The 23,043-nt window shown below is 38.7% G+C and overlaps 1 protein-coding gene across 1 annotated transcript in view; it reads left to right on the top strand.

Moving 5' to 3' along the window:
* Positions 1 to 184: 184 nt before the first annotated feature.
* The window catches only part of stk17a (serine/threonine kinase 17a), a 45,491-nt gene continuing 22,632 nt past the window's right edge, over positions 185 to 23,043 (top strand). Inside the window, exons 1-2 of the mRNA XM_084747619.1 lie at positions 185 to 665; positions 22,211 to 22,423. Coding sequence (XP_084603745.1) covers positions 475 to 665; positions 22,211 to 22,423 — 404 coding nt within the window. The 5' untranslated portion in view covers positions 185 to 474. The remainder of the gene's footprint in view (positions 666 to 22,210; positions 22,424 to 23,043) is intronic.

The raw sequence follows: 23,043 nt of genomic DNA, 5'->3' as shown, positions 1-23,043 counted from the left end.
TGTGTGTGTGTTTTCCCTTAAATTGATCACTCTCGCGAGTTCTTTCGCAGGTCTGGGGTTCCCTTCTAGAAATGACTTTATGAAAGCGGCATAAAGCACCACGCCCACTACCGCTCCATCTAATTGGCCTGTCCACCTGTCAATCAACACAAGCTCCCATGGTTACTGAAAGCGCAGCAGCCGCTCGGTCCGTCAGTGCGGAGCAAGTTCAGGACCGCTCACAAACGGAAAGCCACGCTCAGACTGGAGAACTTCAAAATGAGCTTGTCAGTCGCGTTATTTGACAGACTATTAAACCGTACGGATGCCTTTAACTCTCACGCTGCCGCACAGTGATATTTCTCTGTCGCACGAATGTTTTTTGAAGTTGTCGCCCAGCGTTTAGTCAGCTTTGTTGTTTAATATCAGTGTAAACTGTTTGTTAAAGTTTTCCTCCGGACTTTTGCTGACCAACCGCACCGAATAAACGACGCCATGATCCCCGAATGTCCACGCGCCGGTGGGGACACGAGAAGCCGGAGCCGCCTCCAGCAGCACAGTCCGGCGGCTGCCGAACCGAGCCCGGGCCGCAGCGTCAGCGGACTTCTGTCCGAAATCCAAACCACCGTCAACAAGGAGCCTTTCACCGACCACTACACCATCATCCCCGGGAAAGAGCTGGGAAGGTAAGACCAACTGCTGCTAACGTGTAGTACCAGAAAACAAGGTATTCACGTGCGCCATTCACTTTGCCATAAAGTTGATAAAAGAAATTGGTAACTGTCACCTTAATTTTATTTTCCTTTTTATATTTAAGTGGTTTGTGGACAGAACATGGCAGTGCCAGATATAAAATGATATACATTTGTCTCGCTATTTAGGGTAAATGCATATCTTTCCAGCAAAGTAGGCAGATTTATGAGCTGTGTTGTTGTGGTTTACTTGACAGAGCAGCTCACTGACTGACTGACACTGACACAGTCTGTCAGTCTACTGTATCTGTACTTTGATTGGGTTCCAAGAGCAAACAGGATTTATTTCTTAACTGCATTTGTTTACTACAAAAGGACAAAATCATATCTTCCATTTAAAAATTGAGCAAATGATATAAACCCTCTCTTTTAGCCTACTTCACTAAGTTACCCCTCTTGTCTTGCAAAGGTAGGGGAGACCAGGGGCAATTGTAACATTTTTTGTAATTTGCTTCATAACTTGCAGATTACTTGAAATACATCAGTCATTGTTTGATAGGAAGCATTTATATGTCAGTCCCTCAAGGATTTTATAGACTTTTTTTTAGGGATTGTTTCAGCCTATAATGCCTGATTTTAGGGCTACAACTGTTTATTTCCATAGTCAAGTAATTGGTGGATTATTTTATCAATAGTTGTTTGGTCCATAAATGTAATAAAATAATGATTGTTGTTGTTGATCAGTGTTTCCCAAAGTCCTCAAATGTCTTGTTTGTCCACAAGCCAGTTTACTGTCAGAGAGTAAAGAAACCAGAAAATGTTCACATTTAAGAGGCTGGAATCGAGAATTTTGTTATGTTTTCTTTAAAAATTACTCTAATTGATTATCAAAATAGTTGGCAATTAATGAAATAATCAATTAATCATTGCAACTCTACCTGATTTTCATGGGAGTTTTTCTAAAGAATTGTGATGCATGTTGCAACATTTGTAGTCGCTTTTTGAAATGAAATTGCAAAAAAGTTGCCTTTTTTTGTACAATTCATTAAAAATAAATTGCAGCTGTTTCCAGGGAGAATAAAACCACGCTCTTCTGTGTTATAAGTAATCCTACCAAAAAGGCACAGTATTAACTCAGTCAAAACAGCAAGCACAAAATCATGCAATACAAAAGTGCATTGATAAATATCAATAACAATGACAAACCATGTGTTCTTCACAGTATCTGTGACAAATTTAAATATTAAAAAAAAAAAAAAACACGAGTCGTAAACCTTGAGCTGGTTCATGAGATGTGCATGTACGACTTTTGCCTGTGTGACTCCTATGATTGATAGTATTCACAGGAAGCTATGGTGATTGGTCAAATTTGTGGAAAAGTTGCTGTAATTGGACAAAATTGCATGGTTGTATGGAATTAATCTGATTTGTATGAATTTGCTTTAATTGTTGTGATCACAACATCACAACTTTCTGAAGGGACTGATATGTGCTCTAATTAATAATGCAAGGACAAGAATATTAAATTTGATGCAATAAGTCAGACCATTATAATTGCCTCCACAAACTAGAAAGATTCTAGCTGTGGTTGGGGACAACTGACAGAAACGTTTTTTTGTTTTTTTTTCAAGTGTGTCAGAAATGTACTTGCCCAAAGTTATTTTTTTACTTGCCCCTGTACAAATTGTTTTATGTATTAGCAGTTATCAAATAACAAAAGACCAAAGATAATTGTTATATTTAATTTAGGGCTGCAGTGTCTATAAAATGTTAGAAAATAGTGAAAAATGTCTGTCCCAGTTTTTTGAAGTCAAAGGTGTCTGAAGAAAACAAATTATGTTTTTAAAGTCATTGTAAGAACCATAATGGCATTATTAAGTACTCATGTACTCAGTACTCCGTGTCAGCAACTACCCAACGTAAATATCTGCATAGGTCAGATTCCTAGCTTACTTTAGCTAGTTACACTTATGAAATCTGCTAGCTAGTCATAATTTTAGACAACAAAACTCACAGTCGTCAGCTAGAAATGAGAAGCTGCTTTTGTTTGCTTCTCTGTGGAATCAAAGACTTCATGTTTCAACAATTACTCACAATTTTGTAACTGAGGAGGGTGGGGTTTCGTGAAGGGTCAGTTGCCCCCAGTCTCCCCTACTTAAAAACAGTTTGTGTCTGGCAGAAGTGCCGAATTGCTATGACTTGCAGTAATTATCTACTGCTGCCCTAAATACACCAGTACTGACTTTAAAAAGCAGTATGAATCGTATATTAGGTGACTTCACTGATATTAGCTGATTATGAGATTGGCATTTTGTGATCTTTTTCTAGGTTTGTTAGTGTGACCTAATACAACATATTCATTAGACGGTGAATAAATGCACTGTCATGAGATCAAAAAACATTGGTTGATTTATCTTTGGCACTTGGAACAGCAAACCCAGTCTATTGTTTGATCAGGTTTGATCTGGCAGCTATGTACCAGTTTGAACAGCTAATGTTTCACAGGATTTCTTAAAGGTTAATTATTAGAGGAAATGCCCTCCATCTTATTGGCTAAACTGATCTGGGATAGAGCCCCCAGCAAAGTCACAAGGCCAATCCCTTTTTGATTAGAATATGCTTTTACTGTGACTAATCAGCTGCAGAATGACTTGAGTCACATTGTCAGTGTGACTTGCTTCTCTTTCTGTCAGCTTTTTGACAAAGCTAACAGTATCGTGGCTGAGTGTGTTGACCCAGGTACAACCTTTGAGATAAGGGCTGAGTTTAGACTTGGCTGAATCAGTTATTTCGGCCAACGGTCTCCTGTTACACAGTTCTATTAGCTGTATACTGTATGCTTGAGTCGTAGAAGGCTGCAACAAAGGCTGCGTGTGTGTATGTGTGTGGCTTTGCATCGCATGACCTGACATTGTGACTGAGATTAGTTTCCACAGAACAACATGAAAGGTTACATTAATCTGCATCTACCACTCTGATCTGCAGCATTGTGTTCAGCAGATCAGCTGACATTAGTTCATGTGTTCAAGTTCAAGTGTTACACTGGATCAAACGTGTTGTCTGATTGTATTGTCTGATATGAGCACCGGGGGGGTTGGGCGATGTCTGCCAAATTGGCATACAACAATGTCCACAGTGAAACATTGCTGATGGACGATGACATTGTTGTGGTGGGGTTGTGGGCTGGTTGTCCCATAGCAGAAAAGCTGACTTGCTCACCAGCTCGCTGCTGTAGGTTTCACTACTTCCTGCTGTCTCTCTGGCAGTGGGTAGGTCAAACATCCGATATCCATCCTAATACCGGGTTTTAAAGGGTCTTCATCTTTGCACCACCTGTCCATGGCTTAGTTGTGTTCCACCTCTGAAGCTTGAAATAATGTTAGCTGGCTAGTTATACTGGGAGAGCTAAGTTAAGAAAACAATATCACAAATAACAACAGCATAATTAAGAGAATCACACTAACACCAGACTGCAGAAAAGAAACACTGCTGCTACCAGAGACGGGCACTTCTCTGGGCAGAAAAAAAAAGAAATAAGATGTAAACAAAGTACCTTGTGCATTTCAGCCATTGCTACATATTATCCCTGTTAATGTGTAATTTTATCGTCAAATTTTTGGCACTGTAGATTAAGAAAGAATAAAGTCTTTGGCTAAGTGCAAGTGAATCATGTGACATGTCCTGTGGGGTCCAGCTATGCACTCAAACTTCCGTATTTTATTTGTGCTGCTCGTGACCAATAGCTTGAGGACATAATGATGGTCCATCTAAGGAAGGAGGATAACCATTAGCAAACTACTTGAACCCTGCATTGGTTCTTTAGATGTTTTATCAAATTTCTTGTGTTGAGGGGCTACGTTTTGGAAAGCAGTACCGGATGTGGTGTATCGGAGTAGTTTTATGAGACTGTGTGGAAAGTATTGGACTGTATTGATGCATCCCCACTCATCATGTGTCCAAAATGAAGACTCGCAGCAGGAAGACTACCGGCTTCAGCAGCTTAACCTTCCTGTAGGGGTGACAACGCAAAGCTCCAACAAAATAGACTGGAATCAAATCAAACCAAACCTGTTTAGAATTTAGTCCACCTCGGAGCTCCCAGATCAGATGACTTTTTTCCCCTTTCAGTCAACATTGCTGGCTGGAGCATTGTTCTGGTGGCTAATCGGTGTAATAACAGATGAAGGGGATGCCGTCCTTTGGCCATACAGCTTGTGTTTATTCCTCGGCTGACTCTTGGCCACTTCTTTGGTTGAGCCCTCTGAAGTCAGTGGTGGAATTCCATTCATGAGGCCTTTTCAGATTAAATGCTCTCCCTTAAACTGGGCTTTCTGTGCCCATGTGCTGCTCTGTGCTGACTATTTACCTGGACTGTGATCACCATCAGACATATTAAAAGAGTAGTGCAAGCTGGAATATGGATGCTACTTAATCACTTTCTTTGAGAAAATTCATCTCTTTATTTATTCGTCTGAAATTGAATCTCCTCTTTTTCATGTGGAAGGTTCTGTCACATTCTTCCACTCAGGGCCTAAAACTGACACAAGCATGCAGAACATTCTGCCTGTAGCACAGCGTTCTAGCAGCCTGTGTGTCTATATAAAGTGCGAAGTGTGATGTGCATGGTGAGCAGTTTCCGGACTGAGATGTGCATAGATGCCCAACTCACGTCTCTCCGCCCAGATGCCCTCATAGCATTCCTGCTCTGTGGGGAAACTCCCTGCACGTGTAGGACCAAACCACAGATTTTCCTGCCTTTTAGGTGGCTCACTCCATTCATTACTGGGCCCGCAAAGGGGCATGTTCAAGCTCCAGACAAACCTCAGTGTGTATGTACATGAGACACCACTTCCTCTGATTAGTAAAGACGTTTTTCACCTTAATTCTGACTGTAAAAAGAAGTTATTAAGAGAAAAGAAATGTTTATACATATGTTTCATCTCTGGCTTGTCATGCTATTTCTCCATCTGTACTGTTTTGGTGTTAGTTTCAGAGATTTGGAGATATCAGCTGTAGAGACTTCTGCCTTCTCAACAATATGTGAAACTAGATGGCACTAGTTGTTTTCCAGAAATAATGACAGTTACTTAAAACAATCCACAATCAACTTTATGGAGTCAAATCTACTGGAGCTACTATAGAATCTCCAGAAGTACTTTCTCTTTGTGTAATGTTTTTTTTGGTGCTTTGTGCTTTGTGTGTAGCATTTTGGGGTGAATTGTCCCTTTAAAAAAACAGAACATTTCCCATATGTGAGGCAAATGTGTGCACTGTGGAGCCCTGCTTTACTGCTGATGCTTTTGTAAAGTATGGGAAAGAATGGGCTGCAACTAATGGTCATGTTCATTATTGATTAATCTTGTGATTATTTTCACAATTAATTGATTAATTGTTGATTCTATAAAATATGAAAAACTATGAGCTCTCACACACTGTAATGAGAACTTTTCAAAGTGATGTCCCTAAATTGTTTGTCTAACCAGCAGTCCAAAATCCAACACTCTTTATTAACTGAATGATTATCTACTAACTAATCTGCACCTGATTTTCTTTTGATCAGCTAGGCTAATTGTTGCCACTAGGACTGACAAAAATGGACAAAATCAAATATCACAATATTTTTGACCAAATACCCTGATATCAGTGTAGCAATATTGTGACATTGACATTGTGGGAATGACTATTGGTTGCTTTCACAAAATATTAATGCGATGAGACTTTTGATAAAGTATTATCAGTAATGTGGATATATTGACCAAGTGGTCAAAGGAAAATGCTAGAACAGTCTGTAGGTTTGGAAAATTTACTGTAATGCGGCCTTTAAAACCAGGAAAAGATTCCATATCACAATTTATAACAAAATCCCAAATCTAAGATGATATCTAGTCTCATATTAAGACAATAGTATAATGTTGAAATACTGTTTTTACAGCCCTTGCAGCTCAACTTTCCTAACATCCAGCCAGCTATTGGCTGTTCTTTTTTCAAGTGGTCAATTTATGGTTAGTCTATAAAATGTAAAAAGAAAAAGCCCTTTATGACTTCCTGTGTGACCTGTCTTCAAATGTCTTGTTCAGTTCGACCAACATTGTAAAGTTCAATATTAACTTTACAGTGATATAAAACAGAGAAAAACATCAAATCTTCAGACTGGAGAGGATGGAAATTGAGGATGATTGCCATTTTTAACTATTTTTGTTTTAACACTGAATGAACTGGATACTGTAAAAAGGATGAAAAGAATTTGTTAGTGCATTAAAACAGTTGCTGTTTGACCCCCACTAGCAGGCTACTTTTCACATTTTGGGGTTGAGGAAGGTCGGGGGTGGGGGAGTTTAAGGTAATACCCTCTATGACGTCTCTGTGGTGGGAGTCCCAGATGGCCAGCAGCCAAGCTCCTTTAGTGACTACGACAATGGTGAAGCAGTCGTTGAATTCCATATGGTTAAGACCCAAAGCTTTTTCCATGATGGGTCTTAGTGACAGAAATGGCCACTCTCTTATTAGTCCATATGGTCGTGGGCAGAGCTCTTTAGTGACCACCCTTGTCATCTGGCTGGGATGTATCACTTGGAGTCATTCTCAGGGCTATGGTTACAATTATTTTTAGACTAAATTTACTGATAGCTTACATTTTCATTCTTTTTAATTTTGAATTATGTCATATAAAGGGATGGTTCACCCCAAAATTAAAACTACATATTTTTCCTCTTACCTATAGAGCTGTCTTTCCATCTAGATGGTTTTGGTATGAGTTGCAGAGGCTTGGAGATATCAACTCTGGAGGTGTTGGATTAAATGGCTAAATGGCTTTGCTTATGGTGCTCAAATGTAAAAAAACAAACAAAAAAAACCCCAAAAATCCCAGCAATGTCTCTTTCTAGAAATCACAACCCAGTTACTCAAGATAATCCACAGACCTAGTTGTGTGCAGTTTCTACCAGAAAGAAAGTAGTTCCTGCACGAAACTGCTCCCAACAAGGTTTGTGGATTATCTTGAGTAACTGGGATATGATTTCTGGAAAGACACTGTGATCAATAGCACTACAGGCCAGTTTTGATTTGGGAGTGAACTGTCCTTTTGAATTCTATATAAAGACCATATTTCCATCCAGAATTTTGTTCATTTCAGTAAACTTTAAATCAATTCTAGACTATGACAGACTAAATCTCTGCTGTATTTAAGCATGATAATGATAAGTGACAACACAATGTGAATCTCAATATTAAAGCAGTATCACATGAGAGGGAGTGCTTAATGTCTTCACAGCTGTGCTGATATTCAGTACAACAGCATGACCTTAAGTGCAATATTTCTTTTATTCAGCAGTTTATTACAATCACCACTTATTAGTTAATAGTAATAATTGGCAGCAGATTATTATTATTATTTCTTTGTTTACTTACTCGTTTATTTGGCTCCACCAAAACAAACAGTTCTGCAACCGGATTGAACCTGGACTGTTGCCAAGCAACACAATCATTTTCCTGCACACCAGCGTTAGCTTGCTACCTACTTTGTGTAAGTCAACATGTTAAAGCAGTCGAACTCTAGTCAATTTGTCTGGATGGATCCCTAAAACTACCTCAAGACTGTACCGAAACTGCTTGAAAAGGTCAGTCTTTGTCTGCTTCCAAACAGGCACTGGTGCAGTTTGTTTGTGGTCTAAAATCAAATTTACCAACCACATGATTTTATGACTGCACGTGTGAGTTTAGCATGATTTCAAAAGCTGAATTACTAATAAATCCATCTGCTGATTGGACTAAAAAGTGTGTGACAGCGACCCCACAGTAATAAGCCCTGAGTGGTGTACAAGGCACCTCCTGTCTCTGTGGTCTCAGCATTCTTATCCAGAATGAACTGTTAATAAAATAGCTGTTAATAATGAAAAACAACACAAGGCAAAGGTGAAATAAATACCTTTTTTTCTTTTCATCACTTACTCAATTAATTGTTTTCCTCCCATGCACTGGTAAGCAGGGTTTTTCTGATACTGATACCAGTATCAGAAATGCCTCAGAACAGTGGTGCTCGAGTATCAGGGAAATATGCAAGTCTATGCACTGATTTGATATCACATATTTCTTTAGTCCTGAAACAGGGCTCTGCTTCTTCCCACCAGTGTCCTGTACACCAGTGTTTTTAACCTGAACTAGGACATACAACCACGATAGCCATCAAATCACATCAATACAGGATTAGAAGTATACAACTGTTTGGCTTGACAACCAGCAACTTTGTTGATGTGAGCATGCACTGATATGAATTGCAAGATTAAAAGAGTATAATGGAGCCATTAAACTGAACTTGCATTTAGCTGTGCTAGAGCAAGTTAATCAGATTGTCTACATTTGATGTGGAAACTAAACAGCTTCACTTTCTTTTTTTGCTTTTTGCACCATGCCATCAACACTGTTTCATGACCAAGTTCAGAGGGTTTCTCATTAATCTGTGTAAAATATGTTTCACAGTCCTGTCAGAGTTTAATTTGAAATACTGACAGGAGAGATCAGTCATCACAGTGTTATCTAAAACATTTAGCCTACTTCTTTATTAGCTGTATAGTATGTCTATTGTATACTGTTGGCAGTGATAGAATCCAGACTAATTGTAAAGTCTATGCACTTGATAGCGTACTTTTCCGTAGAAATCACTAGAGATTGTGAGCAAAGTGTCACCAGTTGATCAGTTTTTTTCTCCAGAACTGCATCTGACTTGCGGCCATCCTGCCTATGTGTTTGTGGCTTTGAGCCAACCCTGGTGTGTACATGGGGAATCTGTTGATGCTAGTGGGAGTGTTTGGACCCGAGCCAGTGAAAATCTTTTCTTCATTAAATGCATCCAGGGCTGCCTGGCAGCCCGTCACCGAGCTCAGCTATGAGACCACAAACAACCTCCATAGTCCACATGATCAGACCCGGGGATCCAGAGGCTGACATTGCTTTCACAAATTTGAATTAGTCTGGGAATTTTTAGTTTATTATTTATTTCCAAGTGGTGCAAACAAAAATGAATCTGGGCACAATTTGGTAGACCAATGAAGTGTGTGATGTTGCACCGTGTGACACATACAAGTTAGGGCAGTGTTTGTTTGTTGTTTTCAAGCAGGGAAAAATGGTGGCCTGGTTCTTCCATTACTACTAAACAGTACACTAAGATGTGTTTATGAAGACATTTTAGGCAAGAAATGGTGAATTCAGTGACAGAATCTTACCATAATCTTATTTGATCACCACTGCTATTGGCAGAGTTTTGTGAGCCTGGTCTGTTGCGCTTGAAACATGAATTTTCACATCTGTCTCTGTCAGTCATTGCATCGAACCTGGCCTTTATTAAATGTGGTTGTGATTGGCCTGCAGAGACACAGGATGGGTGGAAATCTCAGAACAGGAGGGTGGCAGATTTGTCTGGTTCCCAGGTTAAGGGATCAACTGGCATGGTTTTGGAAAGCTGATACATTTTAAGTATTGATAGCAAGTACTTTGTAATGGGTGGAGACACACATCTTGCACATGAGATACTCTATCAAAGATATCCACCAAGCTTGACAAACTATGACTCAGTTATAACATAGTCAGACTTCAGATATACGTGAAAATTCACAGGTGCATAAAGCAGTTTAATTCTTGACTGTTTTAAGTATGACTATGGCACAATGAATTCTGGGTAAATTAAAACCTTCTTCAAATTTAAAAAATAGCTAACAGAGTGACCACATCCAACCACAATCCAAACAATATAAAACAAAATCTGATATGGAAAGAAAACAGTGTTAATCCCACCGTCAAAAAAGATATTAAAAATATGGTATAAGACACATAGATATCATTGCTCTCTCCATAACAGTGTTTGAAAACCACAAATTATGGGCCATGTTTTCCTGTTTTTTGTTGTTGGGTGCTATTGGGTAAGGTGGATTTAAAACTGGCCCAAACTGACAAGTTCATAATCATCATGTCACAGACTGCAACATAAATTCTGCTTCTTAAAAGCTGTAATGTAACTTGTTGCAACACAGAGGTCGTGTTAAGTCATGGGACTCATCTGCCATGAAGCAGCATGAAAAACATCAACAAACTTAAGAGTCATTATAGTGTATAAAGGCAAAGCAGGGTTTGAACCTGGTAATTATTAGTTCACAGATATCTGAGCATGATCAAACCAGTTGAACTAGGGACTGTCAGCAGTTCAACTATTCCAAACTCTTTGTATGAACTAGTTAGTGTGGTGCAAGCTGTTTTAAATCAGTGATGCATAAATCTTGACTCAGTAAACACTTCCACTATAACTAAGCCACGTTGGACCTATGGACAGCTGGTGAAGCTCACCATTAGATGCACTTTGTCCAAATCTTCTCAGTGTGTTAATGCACACACAATACTGTGAGGCTCTCTGCCGCAGCTTGGCTTTAGGCTGTACCCTCTCAAAGCCAAACACTACATCCATTACACTGCTTCTTTACAGTAATTGTAAGCATGCCATCACCTCTGGCTCGCTCTGTGTGTACACACTCACACACATGCAAACTCACACACGCGCACAAAAGCCATCTCTTTCAGGGTGTAGTCTGTGAATGAGGCTGCTGGCTTTGGAAATGTGCTGACGCTGCTTTAGAAAAGGCTGTGGTGGCCCAGTATGGTTTCTAAAGAGCAGGCCCAGACTCCCAAACCAAACAGCATCTATCTGCTGCTCCCAGGCGTGACCACGCCCAGACCAAAACACACTGCTTCCAGGGGTCTTCGAACTGTGAGGACTTAGAAGAGGATGCTAAAATACAACAAGTAAAGAATAAAAATCATATTAATTCTGTCTTTTCAACTAACAGTGTCACCACCACCCTTAGAACAAATTAAGTCCTCTTAAAACAAAGAGATCCCTCAAAGAACCACAATGAAGCAGCCAGGTTTCAAGAAGCCACAGAACTCCATGTTCAACTAGCTGTCCGGCTACAAAACTGATCTGTAGAAAAAGTAGGGATGCCCTGATGCATCAGGATTCAGCCCGATACTGTCTTGAGGTAGTCATACTCATACTCATAAACCTACTGCGATTCCGCCACACCTGATACCATGTCACAAAAAGTAGCTTGTTTTCTTTGCAGCACCGTCATTATCAGCGGAAGACTCCCTGTCCTCAATGTCATCCACTAATGACTGCGGCGACATGCTCTAAAGTACTGTTTAATTTGCATCTGTCTTTGGCAACTGACCGTAAAATTGTTTAATGGTCCTTGTAAAACAGATACAAACGCACAGAGTTAATCCACAGATGAAGGAAAAAACATAGCTGCCAAAAGTCTGTTACCTACTTTTCTTGGTTGTTAGCATTTTCCAGTCCTTCAAGATGTGGGTAATAAACTGCTACTCCTCTTTGTTGTTCTCCTGTTAATCTTAACCAAAATGTTTTACAAAAATACACAGATTTTGGTGCTTTATGTTGCTGGCACAGCTGCAACAGTGACTATCATTAGACTCCTCTGCAGATTTTCAAATTACTTTTACCCACTAACATAAATTAAAGCTATTTCTATATGCATGTATTATATATTTTCTATATATGCAGTCGATGCTTTTATCTAACTTTAGATGAATTCTCAAATTGACCATCATAGTGTTCTGGAACTAAATCAGAGTGATTGATACAGTTGATTTGAAAATAGATGTGTATAACTCTCAGCCTCATTTCAAAGAGGTAGATAAACTGAGCCTACATGAATTTAACCTCTCACTACACCATTGAATTAAATAGTGCTAAAATACATTGACAAGATGGACTAAATTGTCCAACAACAGAAATATTCTACAATGTTGGGTCCCATTATTTCAGGTTCAAGTATCATTTTGCCATGATACTAAACTTTGTGTTGGTATTAAAGTCAAAATTCTGGTATTGTGACAACACCAGTGGGTGTGTATTGTGCTCCTTGGTTAGTTTGCTGAACAAGAGTCTGTTGCTGTACAGCTGCCAAGGCTAAATGCATTCTTGCATTGTTAAAAAATGTAAAAAATAATTTATCTGCCCCGTGATTTGGATCCACTTCAACACAAAGTAGTTCTTCCTACACCCTTCCATCAAAGAAAAATCAGGCCATTATGTCTCTGTAATCCTGCTGAGAAACAATCCCAACTGAAAACAAAACCTACTTGACAGTTAATTAATTAAAAAGCATTATTCTGATGACATTTGCATCATACCAAATGACCAAATGTGTCTGTTAGGTTAGCATAAACAGATACTTCCCACTCATTCTCATCTGCAAGCATACAGATATATGTCTGCATGCATGCTTGTCATACATTCACAACCAGGAGAGCTAACTTAATGTGTCTTCTGACCCATCAAACTTAATCTTCACAAACTAAGACATTCCTGACGTTTTAATGGTGCAGCCTGATTTTGTAAATCCTGTTTGAAATTAGCTAGAGGTCACTATGATGATTAGAGGGACTTGACACAAAAACTGTATTTATGAATAGCTGGTGGAGTTTATAGAGGCAGCGAGTCACACTGATGGCATCTGACCCAGATAATGATCTTTCTTGTCTCCATCCTCTCCTGCTTCCTTCCCCAAGTATGAATTCTTCTTTAAATCCATTATTTCTTCCTCAGTAATTTATGTTGAATCTGAAACTATAAAACCAATTATTCCACAGTAACTGTTTATTTTTTTTCACAAGTCATCCTTCAGCAGGCTAAATATCATCACAACCACTATAACCTTGCCTGAACAGAGTTTGTTTGAATAAATGAAGGATTTACAAAATGAAAAGGAAATGCCTCGACTGCTCAGTTGAGTGGACAGAAAGAACTCTTTGAGAGTTGTGTTTGAGGAAGGCGTTATGACAACATAAACGGTCTCTTTCAGAGCGTCCAATGGAAAGAGATCTGAAGCTGTGTTGGGACGGCATTTAAAATCAGAGAAGTCTCACTCACATACCTGTTCAATATCTCAATGCATGTGATGTTATCTCAGGAAAACAGGCATTATATATTACTAGCCTACCCACTCTCATTATCAGCCTCCACCCACACAGTATCACAGACGGAGTGGGAACAAGGAGAAAAGTAAACACTAAAGCTTTCCACTGGAACTCAACACTGACATATCATCAACAACACTAATGCAGCTATATTTGCTCCATATGTATATTTGAAGTGGTTTGATTTTTGCACTTCAATTATGCCAGAAAATATATTTTAAAAGATTAAACTCTTGCTAAACCTTGTAACAGGCCAACCTCATAGTGATTAAGTTTTTTATTAAATAGAATTATTGGCAGCCAAGGACTTTTTTTCAGTCAATTTTTTCAGTGCTGTGAAACACAAAATCATTTATAGCACAAAGGACACACCTAAGGTGTACCATGAGTCTTTACGTTGAAGTCAACTCATTTTATAAATCCATATGAACATATATTTAATGAATATAACAGAAAAAAACTTCTGTATGACCTCTCTGTGTTGGCGTTGACAACCAACTTGGACACGCCTCTGCATGTGATGTCAACTCTTTTTAATTGAGTAGCCCAAGTGGAGTGCTGAATACTAAATTAACAGACATTTTTTTAAGTATTAAAGAGAACTGTGCATTAAATCACGTCCATCAGCACAGATGTCAAATGCATAAGATGGAAAATTGGACAGAGTTGACGCTTTCATTTCATAGCATAGTTGTCGTGAGCAGCCGTTTTATTTTTTTTAAGTTCTCTTAATGCTAATTAAAATACACATTTTTAAACCATAATTCTTATTTAGCTTTGATTTAGAAGGACTACAGAGTTGACATGTTACGGTTGAGACATATCTGGTAGCAATATTATGTAACGAATTTGTCTAAAAATAGAAAGTTTACCAGTGCTCGAGCAGTATTCCCACCTTAAAAAAACAGGGTATAGCTAACCCTTTTTCATGCCTTGAATCATGTTTATGTAAAAATTTGACAGAGTTGTTGTAAAAAATTTTTGTCTAAATATCTTAAGGGATTAAATCGATCGCAACTGGACTGGTAAAATTGTCTTAGAAGACGTTTCGCCTCTCATCCGAGCAGGCTTCATCAGTTCATGCTCATCAGACTAGATAGGACAGCTCTAGTCTGATGAACAGTAGTTGGAATTCAATTATTTATCCTCTAAGAGAGGCCGCCTCCAGACCAAGAATGGTTTCACTCCCTATTGTGAGGCCTAACGACAGTCGTTTGGGTTGAGTGGGGTGAAACCCCAGTGAGCCAACAACCGTCGTTGGGGGGGTCTCACTCGTTAGTGTTCCATTCCTTTCATCCCTTCCCAAAAAATTCAATAGTTTAGCCTCTAGAAACCAACAACCCAGTCCAGCCACACCTGGCTCCAGGTGCCCCTAACGACCATCGTTAGAACAGAATGGAACACTAACGAGTGAGACCCCCCCAACGACGGTTGTTGGCTCACTGGGGTTTCACCCCACTCAACCCAAACGACTGTCGTTAGGCCTCACAATAGGGAGTGAAACCATTCTTGGTCTGGAGGCGGCCTCTCTTAGAGGATAAATAATTGAATTCCAACTACTGTTCATCAGACTAGAGCTGTCCTATCTAGTCTGATGAGCATGAACTGATGAAGCCTGCTCGGATGAGAGGCGAAACGTCTTCTAAGACAATTTTACCAGTCCAGTTGCGATCGATTTAATCCCTTAAGATAACTATGACCTGGATGAATGAGAATATTCACAGGCATATTTGTCTAAATAGTGGGAGTTGCTAGTTCTCTGAAGAATTACCAAGATGGTGTATTGAATCAAATCTCTTTACTTCATGCAGCATGGAGAGAAGACTCAAGCACAGTCTTCTCTGAAGGTCTTTCACAGTGTCTGGCTTATATACAAAAACAACAGTTGCTGATTCCATACCAGTGTTGACTCAATCATTCCTTCTTCAGATGTTAACAATGTGTAAGCACAGTAGTCTTTCTGAGTACAATGTTCCATTGATTTTACACTCAAACTTACAGTTATCTTCCTTCTTCACAACTTAGAGACAAAGAATCCCATAATAAATACATTGAATTGTCATCAAAATTGTTCATCTTCCACAATTGATAGAAATCTGGGACACAACATTAAAGGCTCAACATTTTTCTAAAAAAAAAAAAAAAAAGTATTTTAAAACAAAGATGATTATAATAGCATGTGCTTTTAATTGTTTGAAGTTGTGAATTTGTGTCTGGAACAAGCGTGTTTTCTCACAAGTTTAGGTTTTAAAGATTAAAGCTGACCAAAACATTTTATAAATTACATTTATTCCGTATAATCCTTAAAGAATACATTTTTACCAAAAAAGTGGAATCAGAGTGTTAGTAGTTAGGAGATGATTTGTCCTAATTCTCCAGAAAGGGTGATATTGTATTGTGCGCACTCACTCACACAGTGAGCATACACTTGCTGGTGTACGGTGTCCATATGTGTGTAAAAGGTGACCGAGAGGTAATTACATAGCTAATGAGATTGACGGGAATGGGTGGAGGTCGCATGTGTCAGTGTTGTCTGCAGTGTCATCATCACAGAGTGGGATGTTGTGAGCAGCTTGATTCTTTGACCTGGTCTTAAGTTTTTTTTTGTGCGAAGCTAAATGATATCGGCTGGTTTTCTTGTGAAACCTGCAGCTGATGGCCACTGTTAGAGAGAAAATGTTGAACATGTAAAATCAACTATAGTATGAGTGTTTGGGCGATGGCGTTCTGCATACTTCAACAGATTAAGGCTTCAGGTTTTCCTATTCATGTCACATCCACATTTAAATTCTATATTTTGTGATGGTGAAATAGTGTAGGACTGGCTCTTTTTAGACATAATTTAAGAAATCATTTTATTGTGGGGGAAAGAAATATTCAATTTGTAAGCATCTGTTTGAATTTAAAATTTTCAATGTACAGTAAAGAGGCAACATGGCGATGTAAGTATTTTCACAATTTATTGGTCCAGCATATGGTTCTATAGGCTATCCAGCGTATGGTACTATAAAATGTCAGAAAATGGTGAAAAATGTCGGTCAGTGTTTCCCAAAGCCCAAGATGATGTCTTCAAATATCTTGTTTTGCGTACGACCCAAAAATATTAAGTTTACTGTTAGAGTGATGTAAATAAACCAGAAATTATTCACATTTAAGAAGTTGGAATCAGAGAATTTTGACTTAAAATTGCTTAAACCGATTAATTGATTATCAAAATGGTTGGCGATTTGTTGCAGCTCTAGTAATAAATATGACACATTTTGACAGGCTGTGAAATGAATCCAGAATAAGTGATTTTTTTGGATAAGTCTTTGCATTTATATTGCATTTTTCAAATTAATTTCAAAGATGGAGAAACCAGTTGCACCAGTAGATTGATGTAAAACAATTCTCTGCTGTAAAGTCCGGTTTTATTATCAGAAAACTTGTATGAATGTAGGAATCTGTAGCTCCCAGCTGCGTCAGCCCCATGACTCTCACATGAGGCCAGCTGAGGATGAGGCAGCCCAGTCTGAAGCTTCAGGCTCAGAGCTGATACAGGTTCTTTATGACTCTCACACAGCCTTATTCATTGTATTTTAATCTCACAGCTTCTGTTCTTGCTCTGAGCGATGGTCTCATAAAGATTGGAATGAATTACTCATCTTAGATATCTGTTAGGCGCTTGTTGTGCAGGCTGCCTCATTCTGACTATAATTAATGTTTTAAATGCTCCTGTAGCACATAGTGATGAATACTCTTCTTTATGAAAGTCCTGAAAACCTTCAAGTTTTTGTAAGTTTATTTGAAAATCCAGTCAGAACTTTTAATGAGTTTGACACTGTTCTCTCAATAACAGACATTAAACTGAAGAAACTAGGATTGAGAACCACTGACCCACCTACATAATCCAATTTGTAGTTTCTCTCCTCATATTTCAGTGTCACTCATGTCTGTTTTAGGCCTCAAGATACTGCGACTTTGGCACTGAAATCGAAGCCTAGAACATTATCTCACTGTATTATATAAATGTACCGTACAAAAGTCAGATTGAAGTTGATATTGCATTTTTTTGCATTTCCTTAAAAAATGCATTTGATTAATAAACCAGCCCATATAAAGGAAGAATTCATGGAAAGACCAAAAGACCTAGGTGGGCTCTTTCTTCCAAACCTGCACTCATATTACTGGGCTGCAAATTTTAATGCTGTCTCCTTGTGGCTAAAGGATTGGAATAGTTCAGCCCCCGCGTGGTTGCAGATTGAAATGTTTACGAGTAGTCCAAACTCACTTCCTGCTTCGCTCTGCGCGTCCTTACCATCACTAGTTAATAAAATCCACGGAAACATAATTGTAACCTAATAACTACGTATTGTTAAGCAGTTTAAAAAATGCTTTGGTATCCAGAATATCACCATTTACTCACCTTTAGTAAACAATTACCTTTTTCATCCATCTTTATTGGATTTCAAACCTGGCATGATAAGGGTATACATAGTATTGGGGACATGTATGTTGATAAAACTTTTGCTAGCTTTGAACAACTAACCAGGAAATTTGGACTGCTCAGATTATGGACAGATCCTTCTATATCCTATATTCTTGAACAATGGGAAAATGATTCAGGGGTCCGACTGTCAGACGAGGAATGGGACATGGCACTTTCTAGGGTTCATTCCTCCTCTTTATGTTCAAGGCATGCCTTCAAACAGTTTAAATTAAATAAAACAGTTTTCTTAAATGCAATATCCTTATAAATAAACTGTATTTGTGCTGACTGTTGCATCTGTCACTGCCACTGTATTTGCTGCTGCTCACTGGCCGAGCTTCTGAAAGAGTCCCAGCAAGGAGTGTTGGTGATTTACATCTGAAGATCCCACCCAGAATCAGTGGTGATTGAGTAATCCATTTAAGAGATCTGATGGCATTTTATTAATGGTAAGGTGGAGCTACTGGTGCCATGCTTCAACATGTCATGTATCTGCTTATGGAGAAGCTGTGTACCAAAATTCATCTCTTTAAAGACAACAGAATTCAAGAAATGTGATGTTTTGCTGTCACTATAGTGCCCCCTGTGGGTAGAATTATATGAAACACTACATACTTGTGTGATGTGGCCTGTATGTACAACATTCAGAAATCTGGTTGCAATCCAATTTGGCACTGAAGAGTTATGGCTGGCTAAGTGCATCAGGCCACGCCTCCAAACTACAGACAGACAAAACACAATATGAAAAAACAAACTGATGAGTTTTGTTCAGGGTGCTCTAAATATGACAAATTCACCAAATTTGGTGAAGATTGGGCGACGGATGTGCCCAAAGAAACAAAAAAAAACAAAAAAACAAATTGGCAGAAATATTTTATGGGTGGTAATGGTGGCCTATATCATTAAACTGACTTCATCCAAGGAAGCTACTATACAAATATCTTTCTTCTACTCCTTATGGTTCACAAGCGATCCAAATTGTGGCTTAGTATTTGATATAATGATTATTATATGCACACTCCCATAGACCACCATTCAAAACATTACAGTAAAAATTATATATCTTAATAAATGTAACAAATATTGACCTGAAAAATAATGTGCCCATGAGTCAGTATGATTTATATGTTAATATTTGAATGATATGAAAAATGTGTGAGAAGAAGTGATACAAAAAACATATGGAAGACAGAACAGTAATTAGTCTAGAAAATAAAGAACGAAGATAAAAATGTGTGATTACTGCAAGCAGTCACATAATTAAGTTACTACTAGCTACTGTAAATGCTCACATTTTTCTGTGAAGAATAACTCATGAAGTTTAGAACCAGTGTAATATTGCATGTCATTTCAAACAGTATTTTCTTTTCTGTTGAGACAGTGTGCAGTGGCCAGCAGGAACAAACAGCAACCAATGAAATCAAAATGGAACAATGGCTTGTATCCAGCAGACTCCTAACTGGCTGCCTGCTGCGCTGCTCCACATTAAACTCCCTGGATGGTTAACAAGCCTAACATTTGCAGGAGCTTAACACCAGTTCTCTTTGGTGACTCATAGACTGAGAAAAAACACTGATAATTGATAGATCAAGTTTCAATGTCCTCTCCTTCTTATAACCACTCTTTCTGTTTCTGTTAAAAGTAGGTTAACTGAATAGTAGCCTGCATATGTGCTTTTGACAACTCCTAAAACTGCAATGACAAAACTTTTCTGTAATCTTTATGTATAATCTATCTAAATGTGAAGTCACAGAATGAGTCCCTAAATTGTAAGAAGTGGAGAGCAGCAGTTTTGGCGTGTCAGCATGAGTGAGTCTTGGCTGCAGATCGGTCAGGTTCAGCCAGGGTGCTGCTGCTGATTATTGGAGCATGGACTGCCAGCAGTAGCCGGAGGGGCAGCCACGATGTGGGCTTGTCATCTCCATCACCAGCTGCATTTCAGAGGATTTCCCCTGGGCAGCTTGCACATGTGTGCACACAGCGCAGTGGTCCTCACACGGGATCACCTTCTAGTCTGAAATAGAACTGGGTCAGGCCAGACGGTTGTGGTAGAAAGAGGGAGGGCAACACTGCCAACAACATCCACACAGGTCCACGTAATGTTTTTAATGTTTTACACTCAGCCAGCACTTGAAGCCAGCCTCTGCCTTGTTACCTGAGAAACTGGCAGCCCTGGGAGTCCTAAGCCAACTTAAGTCTGTCTATCCTGTTAACATTTTATAAAGTCTATTTCTGCTTTGTGTTTGTTTTTAGCTGTGTTTGTCTATCAGTTTCCTCCAGCTGATTTGATGCAGTCTTTGATGATAGCTCTGTAAAAGCTTGTTTTCATCAGCACAATCCCAAGTTAACTTGCTGTTGCTACTCAACTCTGACCAGGGAACCAGATGAATCTGCTGGGCTCATGTTCTTATTTGCTGTACATCTGGCCCTCTCTCCATTCAGACAAAATTCTACCAGCACTGAATCTGGTCAGACCAAGCACAACCATTCATTTAATATAAGGGGGGTAGGGCTGGGCAATATATTGATATTATATAGATAGTGTGACATGCAACAAGATATTACTGGTTTTAAAGGCTGCATTACAGTCGAGTGATATAATTATCTGAATGTATCAGACTGTTATAGCTATTCTGTTATTTGCCTTTGCCTTAATACTGAAGTAAAGCTGCAACTAATGATTTTTTTGGCAATTAATTATTTTCTTGAATAAGCAATTGGTTGTTTGGTCTATTAAATGCCAGAAGATGGTGAAAAATATTGATAAGTATTTCTCAGAGCCTAAAGTTGTTTTGTCCCAACCCAAAAATATTCAGGTTACTGTCAGAGAAACTGAAGAGACCAGATAATATTCACATTTAAGAAGCTGAAGTCTGAGAATATTTACTATTTTTCCAGTAAAAATTACTCAGAAATATTAATTGATCCTCAAAATAGTTGGTGATTAATTTAATAGGCTGAATGGGTTTATAATTGATTCATCATTGCAGCTCTTAAAGTACTCATTGTGCAATAAAATGGTCCCTGAGTATTTTACTATTATATCTGATGTTTTGGGATGAATATTACTGCTGCATTAATGTGTATGTTGCATTGTACTGTTATAGATGTTTAAGGTTGAGCTAATATTAACTTTAACTTGATATACTCTTGGGTAATTGACTATGCAGTCAAGCTGCAATGATTAATTGATTATTAATTGATCATTAAATTAATCTCTACCTATTTTGATAACTGATCATCTTTTTTATATAAAACTTATGATTTCAGCTTCTCAAATGTGACATTTGGACAAAACAAGACCTTTTATGATGTCAACTTGGGCTTTGGAGAACAGAACAAATGGTGAACATTTTTCACCATTTTCTGATTTAGTTTTTAACTATTGATTAAGGAAAATTTACAAAATGTACCACATTTGCACTGCAGTTTGTAGTGATCCATTTATTGATAACACAGACACAAGCAAGACACAGCAACTCAACCAATAACTAAAAACAGAAATAAAATGATTGTGCACAAAGTTTTTATTCAGATAGTACAGAACTTCCATTGCAGAAAAGAGTGAGTCAGTGATGCAAGTTACTGAAACATTTATTATCCTATATTTATTATATAGAATGAAAAAGCATTCAGGACAGTTGAAGGACACAGAGGAAAAAAGTTAATTTCAAGCCCTGACCTCAAATCTGGAACAGCCTCCCAGAAAGAAGTCAAATCAGTTCTCATCTCCCTTTGTTTTCTTTAGCTTTAGCTATTTTAGGACTTTTATGTAGTGGGTTCCACCCTTAATTCTCCCTCTTTTTAGCCATGCCAGCAGCGTGGTTGTAGGGATGTTTGCAGTGTTGGTTGGTCAGTACACCACTTTGGTCCTGACTGAAATATCTCAACAACTATGTGATGGATTACCATGAAAGTAGGCATTCGTGGTCCCCAGAGGATGAAAAAAAGGATGTCTGAAGATTTCAACAGAATTCAGAAAACAATTGAAGCACGAGCATGGTCTTCTATTAAAACTGTGGAACCAAGGAGGCCACAGTTCTGTCCTCACTGTGTCTGCAGTACTGATGTTTTCCTTATCTTCCAGGGGGAAGTTTGCTGTGGTCAGAAAGTGTGTGGAGAAATGCACCGGCCATGAGTATGCTGCAAAGTTCATGAGGAAGAGACGGAAAGGCCAAGACTGCCGGATGGAGATCATCCATGAGATCGCTGTGCTCGAGTTGGCCACAGCCAGCCCGCGGGTGGTCAACCTCCACCAGGTGTATGAGATGGCTTCTGAGATGGTGTTGGTCCTGGAGTTGTGAGTATCCTACTTCCACAGGACCCCACAACAGTCACAGAAAGCAAAAATATTTGCCACATTTTTAAACATGATAGTAATTCTGGATAGTCACAAGGCTGGTTATTGATTGCCTTGGTTAACTCTGAGATTTCATATCCAGCTGTGAGTGTGTTCACATGAAAAAAAAATTAATTACAAGCAAAATCAACCATGAATGGAGTACTTAATATTAATCTTCTGTTTAGTATAATGTTGGACAAAAGTGAAAAATGTCCATTTCAGTTTCCCAAAGTCAACGTCGCCACCCTTGCTTGTTGGCACCAGCAATACTAGTCAAACATACCATTTATCAATATTTTATCAATGCACAATGCCAGTTAACTCTTTTCTCTAAGCTATTATGCAGCTGCTAGCTACTAGGGCTGTGGTCCAATCAGACAGCAGCCATTCACATCCAGCGCGTATGACCCTGATGGCCCAGTCAACCTTGGATGTCTTTATCAGCAGTTGGACGAATGATGTTTCCTAAAACCAGTGCAGTTCTGGAGTGTTTTGATACAGAAAATGAAAATAAGGTAGAATGTAGTCTGTGTCAGAATAAACTGTTATATAATCACTCAACTGGAGTAACGTGTAAC

Source organism: Lutjanus erythropterus, chromosome 21, assembly GCF_056507025.1.
Source record: "Lutjanus erythropterus isolate fLutEry1 chromosome 21, fLutEry1.hap2, whole genome shotgun sequence".
Classification (NCBI taxonomy): Eukaryota; Metazoa; Chordata; class Actinopteri; order Lutjaniformes; family Lutjanidae; genus Lutjanus; species Lutjanus erythropterus.
Note: the sequence above shows the minus strand (reverse complement) of the source record. Positions and strands in the feature narration are given on the sequence as shown.